The sequence below is a fragment of the Eubalaena glacialis genome, chromosome 2 (genome assembly GCF_028564815.1).
Source record: "Eubalaena glacialis isolate mEubGla1 chromosome 2, mEubGla1.1.hap2.+ XY, whole genome shotgun sequence".
Classification (NCBI taxonomy): Eukaryota; Metazoa; Chordata; class Mammalia; order Artiodactyla; family Balaenidae; genus Eubalaena; species Eubalaena glacialis.
The window spans coordinates 133,657,538-133,671,142 of NC_083717.1; the positions used below are offsets into that span (position 1 = coordinate 133,657,538).

At 31.9% G+C, this 13,605-nt stretch overlaps 1 protein-coding gene across 7 annotated transcripts in view; it reads left to right on the forward strand.

Moving 5' to 3' along the window:
• MIPOL1 (mirror-image polydactyly 1) overlaps window positions 1-13,605 on the forward strand; it is a 348,741-nt gene that overhangs the window by 73,847 nt on the left and 261,289 nt on the right. For 5 of the 7 annotated variants that reach the window (XM_061182468.1, XM_061182465.1, XM_061182469.1 and 2 more), the window contains exons 3-5: window positions 208-439; window positions 1,979-2,114; window positions 3,388-3,493. In XM_061182468.1, coding sequence (XP_061038451.1) covers window positions 208-439; window positions 1,979-2,114; window positions 3,388-3,493 — 474 coding nt within the window. Of the gene's footprint in view, window positions 1-207; window positions 440-1,963; window positions 2,115-3,387; window positions 3,494-13,605 lie in introns of all 7 variants that reach the window. The other 2 variants (XM_061182470.1, XM_061182471.1) reach the window with 2 other exon arrangements.

The window sequence follows — 13,605 nt, forward strand, 5'->3', positions numbered from 1 at the left end:
GTCCTAAATGCCCACTGACTGTGGAAATGGAAATATTTGTGGCAAAATCACCCTGTACATGTTTATCTGATAACAATAGGAGTAAGGTTAGTAAGTGCATGTTTAAAACTGTGAGAGCTCTTATTTCCACAAAAATATTCATTTGATTGATTTAATATGTAATGATGGTGTTTCATATCTCGTGTTTTTGTTTTGTTTTAAATGCAGACGTAACCCATGGTTATCTTGAACAAGAGACCACGGGGAGAAATAAAAGTACACAGCTAGATGAGCAACTGCCTGTGAATTCTAAGGGAAGCATGCATCAGAAATCCAATGAATTAGTTAATGAAGCTACTTATGAGGGCATAGAATTGCCAGAGCAGAGATCAAGGAATTTTCAAGTCATCAGTCCTCATCTAGGTGATGAGACAGCTTACTGCACTACAGAAAAGTCCAAGTGAGTGCTAGCAGCCTTAGATTTAGAAAGTAAGAATTGGGAGAACTCTTCCTTCCTTCCTCCCTCTCTCTGTCCCTCCCTTTCTTCTTTTTGATGTGGCCTAAATTTGACATATCATTAACTTATTAGAATTTGAGGAATCTAATACTAGAGTTTTCTACTATTTTCATTACATTGATATAATGTATCTAAATCACTGAGTGAAAAAGCACAAGGTGAGTTTGAATGAAGGTCATGAGGTTTTATATTTTTTTGTTGAATATTATTTTAAGTGACCTTTCATTAAGGATCTAGAAATAGCTATTAAGTTGATATTAAATGGGATATTATTCATCAGAGCCATAACCTGGCAGCTCCAAGACGAAATAAGCCCAAAGATATGATTTGATTTTGGTCAGCACTGTTCTTCATTTAAATGAATTTGAATGCTTTTAGAAGGGTTGTCTACTCTCCCATTTACCTTCCTTATTATTTTACATTCTGTAGTTTCTACCCATTCACTTTATGTAGCTACCTATTTCATGAAGGGATTTGAATTTTGACACCTGTGACTTTTACCTATGGGAGAAAAGCACTTTGATAATTAGTCATGTACTATGAAAATACTGCTAAATTTAAAGATTCTCAAACTAATATAATTTATAATTATATTGAAATATAAATATTATGTTTTCAGTCCAGACAAAAATCATATTTTATGGAATACTTTTCAACGGAGTTTTACATAGGAATAGCTATTTCTATTTACTTAAAAATTATGAAATAGCTATATTAATGAATATTAATATATAATGAAGTAGATATATTAATATGTTCCACTTTCTTGGCAATCAGTTATATTCTTATCAGAGTGCAGTTTGGAGTACATTTTTGGGGAGTAGGGATGAATGAAGAGGTGATAAACTTTATAACCACATGGGAAAAGTAAATAATAGAGATTAGGCTAAAGTCATCTCTTTTCCCTTCCCTTCCTTTATAGTACTTGCTAACAAGTTAATATTGTTCTCAAATAGCATACATATTGTACAAATTTTTTTTTGCTTAAATGTTACAGGAATAGGTTTTCATTTTTAATGTTACGAATTTAATAATGAAAATATGATATTCTGTCAATTATAATGAAAAAATATTCATTGTTCCCATTTTCAGAAAAGTAAGAAATGTATCTAGAGTCCTGACAAGAAGTACAAATTGAATTAATATTCACAAGCCCTTAAAAACTGCGATCTTTAAGTATACTGAACCATGAATCTCTAGACATTACTAAATGCTTTTCACAGATTTAGCTCTCCCTGTGAAATTGATATATTAGCACCACTGTGATATATTGTATATTAGCACCTCTGTGAAATTGCAATGTTTAGTCTTTTTCATCCATAGTATTTTCTTAACAGTGCATAACAAGAAAAAATTTAAATTAAGTAACTTTACATACTTACTGTTAAAATTAAATGTTTCCCCCATTTGAAGTGTAAAATGTATAGATCCTATATAGTTGAAATTATATGTATATTGTTTTAATAGTTTTCTTTATTACAGCATTATGGAACATAGAAATAATGATTTACATTACAAATGTATGATTCCTTGTCAAGTTACTTCAGACTTAAATGAAGAGGAGACAATAGCATTGCTTCTCAAAGAATTGGACATTCTCAAAGCAAGCAATAAAAAGGTACAATATAGAAAGTCTGATGATTGTACAGTATACTTTTAGCTGTTGACCTTCTAAGTTTGCTTTGTCACTCATCATAATTCAGTTTTATTGTGTACTTTAATCCTTTAACAGTAGCTTTATGCTGTTGCCATACCATGCCATTCACGGTGTGATTGAGTTGAGACATGAGCTGTGAAAAGCAATTTCTTTGGTTTCCTGCCTTGGTGGCTTGCAATATCACTTCCTTTTTCATAGAGGTGTGGTACCTAAAAAATTCAAATTTTACTTCATTGGTTTCATGTTACTTTCTTAACTTCTTTTTCTTTTTTTTAGTAGTATCTGTGCCCTTTATTTCACCTCAATAATATATGTAAACTTTAAAGTAGCAAGGCTTGGAAATATTGTCATTTACCCTGTGTTATCTTATACTGCTACATTTTGTTCAATCCAATTTGTCATGTCACGTTTTATCTTTTCTGACTCTTTTTCTAGTTACATTCCTTTGAGCTTTAAATAATGTTATTAAATAATGTTCACTTTCTATGCTTGCCTTCTTTTTTTTTTTTTTAACCTCTACATACTTTTCTGATTCTAATCTAGTTGTTTGACCTAATCAAACTGAAGCATGATGTTAAGAATGTTGATCATGTCTGACGGAAAACAGCACAAATGACGTAAACGGAGGGAGAAATTAAAAAAACATTTGGAGGGATCCTGTATGAAAGCCTGAGATATTTTCTTTATTTTCATTTACCAGCTGTTTATTACATGCCAATTATGAGCCAGGTGCCAATGCCAATTTAAATGGAATATGATGGCATAGCATTCTCAAAGGGAGATTTGTATCAAATATTAAGATTATTATCTTAATTAATTTTGTTTCAAAATATTAGAATTACTAAGAAGCTATAATTTGTGCTACCCATTATTTTATTTTGATAGTCCCTTCCAAGTCTTTTGCTTTAAGACAAAAGAATGGATCAGATTGCTTTTTGCTGCAGTAGTTATAATAATAATGTTGTTCCTTCTTTAATTTCATTTGCCTATACACACACATAAATTAAGTGTATGTTAAAATGTTTTTATAATTTCTATGTCATTTCAGGTAATTATTATTTTATAAAATATCTTAAAACCTTAAATTTTTTTTTCCCCTGGAGTTATGTATTCGGTAAGTTAATACAGTTATTCTGTAAGGGTCTAGAGAAAAGCAAAAATTATCTTCGGGATTAATTATATTTGTGCAAGAAATTTATTAGTAAGAATCTATGTTTATTTCAATGTGTTTTAGCTTCAAGAAAAACTGACTAAAGAAGATAAAGAACAGAGAAAACTAAAGCTTAAACTGGAACTCCAAGAAAAAGCAACAGAAGCTCAAATTGCTGAAAAAACAGCAGGTATAGTAGATCAGTATTAACATATGGCATTCAAAGTCATACACAAGGTTATTATCTGATGTGGCTTGGTGAATAGTAGCATACTAGCTTATTTGTCAAAGGAGGGAAAGCTCTGTCTTCTTTCTTTCTTTTTTTTTTTGGCTGCTTAGAAAATAGGTGGCTTTAACATCCTGGTACTGGTATTAGTGAGAGCTTTACCTGTATTCATACTGATTTGGGCATTAAATGCATTGTTAACACCATGTCAATCCAATCACAAAAAGGTTGTTTGTTTTGTTGGAAGGGCCTGAACAAACAAGGGGAAATAATGATTACCAGTGCCTCTACCTTTCAACTAGCAGTTCACATACCACTTATTGTTTTAGCTTGTTGAGAGGAAATACTTCTCCTTTGTATGAAGAGAGTCATATATTCATTGCCAGTGAAAACCTACGTTTGATTCAAAAATCTGTTTTGTGCAGTTAATTAATTTTCATCTGATGACGTGGGTGATGATGAAGGTAATGTTTGCCCTGAAAAGATCTTTCCCTGAAGATAATGTTTTCTGGTAAAAGGTTGCCAGAGTTTAAGATCATAAATGAATGCCTGAAATATGTTTTGGAGTCTATCTTCATTCACAGGTCATGGCAAGGAGAAAATTTTTAAAATGTATCTGTGATGTGTTACAGATATGATCAGGTGATTCTCAGTTGTCTCTGATGGACTCTGTCTCTCTCTCTCTCTCTACATTTTATATATTATCCTTGCGACTCTTTTCCTCACACTGTTTTAGTGTGTTAAGAAAAGAGACATTTCATAGAATAGTAGAAATTAGCACTCAGAGACACTTTATAGATCCCTTATTTTAACATTTTTATATCAATTGGAATGCTTTTTAAAAGTAATTGTATTTTGTGATTAGTTTGAAGTTATAATCATACTTTATAAATCACTTAACCTGGGACTTCGCTGGTGGCGCAGTGGTTAAAAATCCATCTGCCAACGCAGAGGACACTGGTTCAAGCCCTGGTCCAGGAGGATCCCACATGCCTCGGAGCAACTAAGCCCGTGCACCACAACTACTGAGCCTGCGCTCTAGAGCCCGCGAGCCACAACTACTGAAGCCCGCGTGTCACAACCACTGAAGCCTGTGCTCCTCAACAAGAGAAGCCACTGCAATGAGAAGCCCATGCACACCAATGAAGAGTAGCCCCCACTCGCCACAACCAGAGAAAGCCCACATGCAGCAAGGAAGACCCAAAGCAGCCATACATACATACATACATACATAAAAAATTAAAAAAAAAAATAAACCACTTAACCTGGTTGCATATGAAAGAATTCTGGTGTTTTAGGTCAGAGACATGATTAACAGATACTGTCTGTCTTCAAAATATTACCATGCAAAGTAGAACATCACCATGAAAATATAACTAAGATGATCATAAATAAATACTCCAGCCAAATACCAGATGGTTGTTTTTCTATTATGTTAAACAACTATGAAATTTTTGTTTCTTTTTTAGTGGGGAAATATGAGAGTAATATATTTTAAGAAAAATTAACAGTATGTTAAAAATGAATAATTCAAATATAAATTTAGAACAATTTAGAAGTTTCTTGGCTTTTCATAATCAAATATGTATACTAATGCTGGAATGGTATTACAAGAAATACATTTGTTTTAAGGTGTTTGCATTATAATTTAACTTTGTATGTGTCTTAACAGATGTAATTTAATAAGATTTAGGCCATTGTGATTTATTGTAAATCATGAATTCATATATCTGGGTAGCTCATTTATTTCTTGGAGGAGAAAATTCATTAAGCATTAATATTTACTCTTTAAACTTTTGTGTAATATAGCTAATCATATACTTTACATATTTATTTATTGGTATATATTTAAGGGTTCCCTATTACTAAACAGTATGAATCACACATGCATAAAATGGAAAGAATTTGATTGCTTTATGATTCTTGTTAACATCAAATTCTTCTCATTAATGACAAAATACTATTTTAATAAATGTTGAATGTTTGTAAGATGCTTAGGATATTTTTATAGCTTCCTAAATTGATGAAAATAGCAGTGCTATATAGTTTCTCTGGAGCTAAGCAATCCTAAAGAAACATGTCCAACCATTTAGTTATAAAAATGACTCAAGGACTTCCCTGATGGTGCAGTGGTTAAGAATCCACCTGCCAATGCAGGGGACACGGGTTCGAGCCCTTGTCCGGGAAGATCCTACATGCCGCGGAGCAACTAGGTCCATGCGCCACAACTACTGAGCCTGCGCTCTAGAGCCCGTGAGCCACAACTACTGAGCCCATGTGCCACAGCTACTGAAGCCCGCATGCCTAGAGCCTGTGCTTCACAACAAGAGAAGCCACCACAGTGAGAAGCCCGCACACCGCAACGAAGAGTAGTCCCCACTCGCCGCAGCTAGAGAAAGCCTGTGCACAGCAAAAGACTCAATGCGGCCAAAAATAAATAAATTTTAAAAAAAGAAAAAAATGACTCAAAATTTAAATCCCCTAAGTTTTTTAAAATATAAATTTTCAAAATGTATCTTTACTTTTTAATGTTTTAGTTCTATCTTATTAAAAACTTTAAGATATTTTAATTTTAACCTTAGAGAGAATTATTATAATATGTCAGAAGAAAAAAACTGAATTGTTTAAGAAATCCATTGGTTTGAAACTACAGGAAATTTATCAACTGACTCTTGGTAACTCTTGAACTTTTTCGTATTTTCTCATTATACATGAATTTTTTAAAAGTTTATCTTAAAAACGAAAGCTAATCTTGAAAAAGCTTATCTCCTACGTGATCAATAGTAAGTGTAATCAAAAAGCTAAACACAATAACAAAAAAAAGTATATTACTACCCTCATAGAAAGAGGAACATTATGGTACTATGAGTACATGTGATAAATGTTTTATTTAGTCATATGAAAGAACAGAGAATCCACACAAGCATGGATATTTGTTTCTATCACTGCTCATTTTTATATTCAAAATAAAAATGTATTTGCTAAAGTATATTACAAATGTGCATACACGTAAAAGTATTATAGTATACTTAAGCAGAATATAAAATGTTTTAAAAGCCAAAATATTCCACATTAAAAGAAATACATGCTATAATATCTGAACATTGGAAATTGCAAATAGGATACAAAAATGTATGTCTATAGGTTTTTCAAATAAAATGTTAATTAAAATATGAGGTATTCTAAGGAAATAGCCATTTTCTTTGAGTATATTAAATGTAAAGATTTATATATATATATAAGAATATTCATATCAGTATTAGTTATGATAGCAATAGAATTAGAATCAATCGAATAATAAGGCAATGGTTAAATAAATTCAAGTACCTTTATGGTATGAGACATTGTGCAGTAATTAAAAAACGTTTTTAAAGAATATTTAATGATATGAAAAAAATTTTATGAATTAAAGTTAAGTGAAAGAAGTAGAGGGAAGCTGTATTTATAATTTCTGTTAAAAAACTATATACACATGTATATAATATAAAATGAGAGTCAAATTTTGATAGTGTTAATGGGTGTATAAATGCTTCAATTAACAGGATTTTTTCTGCCTTTTCAGGTTTTCTGCAGTGATTTAGTATTAGAAAAAGTAATGTTACTTTTAAAAGATGTGATTTTTTTAAGTTACTTGCTCTCTAATCTTAAAATAATTCCTGTGATAGGTTCAACACGTAAAGATTACATAAACCAACGTCATATGAAATCCATGTGATGGCTTTGATCAGATCTTGCCATTTTACCTGTGCCATTTTTCTTGTCCTTCAGATTTCTCCCTTTTTTACTTTTATGTCTTTATTACGTAACTTATGTATATGTTAGTCCAACTTGTCTCCCCAGCTGATTGTATAATTTATAAGAATAAGAATCTTGTATAATCAAAACCGCATAAAACAAAATGTTCCCAGTACTTTGTGAGACAGGTTGAAGCAATGGGAAGACTATAAGCCTTGGAATCAGATGGACTAAGGTTCAAGTCACAGTCTTGACACTTAATACCGACCATGTGCCTTTGGGTAAGTTATTTATTAGCCTCTCCAGGTTTACTTCCTCCCATGTAAGATGTAAATATTAACTAATTTACGAGATTATTTTAAGGATTAGAGGCAATGTATAGAAGCACCTAGGATATAACTGGTACTCAGTGAATTATAGCTAATATTAATATTTGATTATTTTTATCTTTATGAAATTCTTAAATCTTTGATAATGTCAGAAGTCATGAAAACATTTTTGTTCTGTTTAGCTTTTAATTTAAATTCATAGTTCACTGTTAATAGATTTTAAAAGGGAAATAAACAGAAAAGTGAAACAAAAATGTTTGAAACGAAGGATTGGATGATGAGAAAAATTACCACTGAGATATATATATTTATTAGCATTTATTACATTTTACTTAAATGTGAATCTGAAATAAAAGAAATGGGATGCACAGAATTTGGGTTTTAATCTAATATATACCTATGATAAACCTTCATGTACACTGTTACAATAGCATTTCCTTTGCTTCCCTGTTAGTTTTACATAATGTGAATACTATCATTATAATGTGATCTCATGAGAGTTGGAAACTCCGTTGTGACCTACATCATGATAAAATCTCAAATGGTTGACCTTTTTACCTTCCCCTACTTTTTTGACATCACCGTCATCATCATCACCACCATTGATACTGTTTTTATTAGGTGCTTAATAGGGACTATGCTAACTTCTTTAAAAATTAAAGAAGTATTTATTGAGGGGTTTTTATGTACTAGGCACTGTGCTAGGCACTGAATATGCATCAGCAAATAAAACAGATTTGGTATTTCGAACATGTCTTTTTGTTTGCAGTCACTTCTCATTCATAATACACCATTGTAGTAGATAGTGGTTAAATGCTTAGACTTTGGATTCAGACCTTTGTTCTAATCTTTCTACTGCTTATCATGTGTAAGTGACAGCCTCACTAAGATTTGGTTAAAACCTACCTTATAGTTTGGTGACGTTTAAGTGAGATAATGTTTGTGAAGTGCTTAACCCATTAGAAAGCACTCAATAAATGGTAATTATGATGATACGGTGATGATGTCACCATCGTGTTTTCTCAAGACTTCTTGATCTAATAGGGGGCATATCAAAGTGTAACTAACATAAATAACTATCTCATAGCTACTTATATATGGTTTTGTTTCACAAAGAATTGATATGTATTCCTTGTTAAAAATATATTTTATTTACTTCATCTCATCCACACAGGTTTTAGTTTTCCTTGACTTTCAGAATTAACCTGATTTAGAAAGTTTGAAAATATGAAAAAAAATTTTACATCTCTACAAAAAAGAAAATAAAGGAATTTGATAAGTAGGTCTTATTATGTTTTAACTCATTAAGTTATATATGTGGATAATATGATTTGTAAATTGACATGTATGACCTTCAAATACTAGGGGATGTTTTAGAGAAGCACAACTGAAACATTGTCTCTGTCCTTTAGGTAAATGTCTTTTCTCATCTAAATAAAATGATTAAACTATAAATACTTCAAAAATTCTTTTATTTAAATTAAGTTTGACAGTGAGAGATAGTATTGTATGACCTGATCTGAATCCATTTAATTTAATCACTCTTACGTGAGTGACGTGGTTATAACTTTTAAAAATAATTTGTTTAATTAAGCCTTTCATTTTTCTGAAACAGTCTCAGTGGGCATTGTCTAGTGTTTAATGTCTCTTAATTTTTATTAATCTATTGCATTTACAGTATACAGATGTGTAAATTTTTACACAAGAGTATTTATTTAAATAGTTTTTATGTTATTTTGTGATATTTAAAATATTTATATTTCTTTAAAAGCCTTATATTTCTATTTCTTAAATGCTCACTTTAGAGTCTCTGCTCTATATGTTAGTTATTTTTCTTTCTTGCATGTCATCCATTAAAGATTAGCTGTGGAAGCTTGGAGCATGGAGAGATTATGAATGACAGAACAACTCCTGTAGAATAATAATCAGATTTTGGTATTTAATGCTGTTTGACTTTTGCAGACACATTTCTTATTAACCTTTGGTACAAAGAGAAATCCACGTTCCTGATATCTCATGGAGAAGATGAATTTGAGATCCTCTTCCAATTAAACTGAAATAAGGCCAATATTGGGTTTTAGTCAGAAGAACTCCTTAGTTCTTTAAGTCTTATATTTATATCAATCAATCAATCTATCTATCTATTTATCTTAGTTACATTTTACATATAATTCAGTGGTTACATAATTTGCTTAGTTAGCATACTGTACTGATTCTGCAAGCGTTTAATCTGCTTTTTCTCTTTAAACATAGATTCTTCCCTGGGCACCCATATTTAGACTGACTTGTAAATAAAAGAAAATATTGTTAAGCCCTTCTTATTACAGAGAATGTTCTTTTATTTTTGGTAGAGATGAGATGAGTTTAATGTTATTGTCCAAAGCATCAGAACATAGAATCCCTGAAACGTATAACTTAAGTTTTTCTATTCAGGTTAACATGTAAATGTTAAAAGTATAGGTATGTAATCTACCGTTATAGCAAATATATTAAGACATCCCAACTAATTAACATGGAAAAATAAAAATTGTTGTGTAATAGAAAATGTTTACATTGTTCTCTTGTAAAAAAAAAATTACCTGTTACCATATATCATATCTCAAATGATGCTGACCATATAATGATTAAGAAGAACAAGAGTCAGTTAGTTCTATATATCAGAAGAACAGAAAATAGCGTAATATTTGCTTTCAAGAAATAATGCACAGTGGAATCCCATTTTTCTGTATATAAATGGGCATTAATAAAATATGTTAGTCTTTAACACTTAAATGGTGTAACAGTATTAATATAATGGAGTATTACATGTATCTATCTATATATATATTTTTTTAATTTGGAAGGAAAAAGGACTTCAAGAATATAGCTAGTCATTTCAGATAAAAACAAGAAGTCCCATCTCTGTGAAATACAGCAGTTAGAAATATTGATAGGTAGAATGCTGATTATATTATTATCTTTGGCTGTAGAATCCTATGAGTATGAAAATTATAATGAGTGCCAGGTCAAATAATGCTTACAGGTAGAGTATGGCCAATTTTGTAACATGAGATCACATTATAATGATAGTATTCACATTATGTAAAAACTAACAGGGAAGCAAAGGAAATGCTGTTGTAACAGTCTACATGAAGGTTTATCATAGATATATATTAGATTAAAACCCAAATTCTGTGCATCCCATTTCTTTTATTTCAGATTCACATTTAAGTAAAATGTAATAAATGCTAATAAATATATATATCTCAGTGGTAATTTTTCTCATCATCCAATCCTTCGTTTCAAACATTTTTGTTTCACTTTTCTGTTTATTTCCCTTTTAAAATCTATTAACAGTGAACTATGAATTTAAATTAAAAGCTAAACAGAACAAAAATGTTTTCATGACTTCTGACATTATCAAAGATTTAAGAATTTCATAAAGATAAAAATAATCAAATATTAATATTAGCTGCAATTCACTGAGTACCAGTTATATCCTAGGTGCTTCTATACATTGTCTCTAATCCTTAAAATAATCTCGTAAATTAGTTAATATTTACATCTTACATGGGAGGAAGTAAACCTGGAGAGGCTAATAAGTAACGTGCCCAAAGGCACATGGTCGGTACTAAGTGTCAAGACTGTGACTTGAACCTTAGTCCATCTGATTCCAAGGCTTATAGTCTTCCCATTGCTTCAGTCTGTCTCACAGAGGAAAAGAGAGAAACCAACATACATAACAATAACCAATTCTAAAGAGGAAATGATCTTGGAAAAAGGTTAGGTAGCAGTTATATTTCACAGAATTTTCAAATTGGTATTTGTTAAAATTTAAAGTAGAAACTCTGTGCAGAAAATAAGTTAAATACCCCTTAATAGTATATTTCAAAAGTGCCTAAAATTATTGATATTGATTTAAATACTTCAGGGATGAGCTCATCTCTTTTATATTAAAAATTATAGCTCTAAATCAATGAATTTGGTAAAGTAGCAGGATACAAAATTAATGCACAGAAATCTCTTGCATTCCTATACACTAATGATGAAAAATTTGAAAGAGAAATTAAGGAAACACTCCCATTTACTACTGCAACAAAAAGAATAGAATACCTAGGAATAAATCTACCTAAGGAGACAAAAGACCTGTATGCAGAAAACTATAAGACATGATGAAAGGAATTAAAGATTATACAAACAGGTAGAGAGATATACCATGTTCTTGGATGGGAAGAATCAACATTGTGAAAATGACTCTACTACCCAAAGCAATCTGCAGATTCAATGCAATCCCTATCAAACTACCAATGGCATTTTTCACAGAACTAGAACAAAAAATTTCACAATTTGTATGGAAACACAAAAGACCCCGAATAGCCAAAGCAATGTTGAGAAAGAAAAATGGAGCTGGAGGAATCAGGCTCCCGGACTTCAGACTATACTACAAAGCTACAGTAATCAAGACTGCATGGTACTGGCACAAAAACAGAAATATAGATCAATAGAACAGGATAGAAAGCCCAGAGATAAACCCACACACATATGGTCACCTTATCTTTGATAAAGAAGGCAAGAATATACAGTGGAGAAAAGACAGCCTCTTCAATAAGTGGTGCTGGGAAAACTGGACAGCTACATGTAAAAGAATGAAATTAGAACACTCCCTAACACCATACACAAAAATAAATGCAAAATGAATTAAAGACCTAAATGTAAGGCCGGACAGTATAAAACTCTTAGAGGAAAACATAGGCAGAACACTCTATGACATAAATCACTGCACTTTTTTGACCCACCTTCTAGAGAAATGGAAATAAAAACAAAAATAAATGGGACCTAATGAAACTTAAAAGCTTTTGCACAGCAAAGGAAAACATAAGACGAAAAGAAAGACAACCCTCAGAATGGGAAAAAATATTTGCAAATGAAGCAACTGACAAAGGATTAATCCCCAAAATTTACAAGCAACCCGTGCAGCTCAATATCAAAAAAACAAACAGCCCAATCCAAAAATGGGCAGAAGACCTAAATAGACATTTCTCCAAAGAAGATATACAGATTGCCAACAAACACATGAAAGGATGCTCAGCATCACTAATCATTAGAGAAATGCAAATCAAAACTACCATGAGGTATCACCTCACATTGGTCAGAATGGCCATCATCAAAAAATCTACAAACAATAAATGCTGGAGAGGTTGTGGAGAAAAGGGAACCCGTGGGAATGTAATGGGAATGTAAATTGATACAGCCACTATGGAGAACAGTATGGAGGTTCCTTAAAAAACTAAAAATAGAACTAGCATACGACCCAGCAATCCCACTACTGGGCATATACCCTGAGAAAACCATGATTCTAAAAGAGTCATGTACTACTGTGTTCATTGCAGCACTATTTACAATAACCAGGACATGGAAGCAACCTAAGTGTCCATCGACAGATGAATGGATAAAGAAGATGTGGCACATATATACAATAGAATATTACTCAGCCATGAAAGGAAAGGAAATTGAGTTATTTGTAGTGAGGTGGATGGACCTAGAGTCGGTCATACGGAGTGAAGTAAGTCAGAAAGAGAAAAACAAATACCATATGCTAACACGTATATATGGAATCTAAAAAAAAAAGAATGGTTCTGAAGAACCTAGGGGAAGGAGAGGAATAAAGACGGAGATGTAGAGAATGGACCTGAGGACACAGGGAGGGGGAAGGGTAAGCGGGGACGAAGTGAGAGAGTAGCATTGGCATATATACACTACCAAATGTAAAATAGATAGCTAGTGGGAAGCAGCTACATAGCACAGGGAGATCAGCTCGGTGCTTTGTGACCACCTAGAGGGGTGGGATAGGGAGGGTGGAAGGGAGACACAAGAGGGAGGGGTATGGGGATATATGTGTACATATACCTGATTCACTTTGTTATACAGCAGAAAGTAACACAACATTGTAAAGCAATTATATACTCCAATAAACATGTAAAAAAAATTATAGCTCTAATATCAGATATATTAAAGGTATGAATGTAAAAAGAA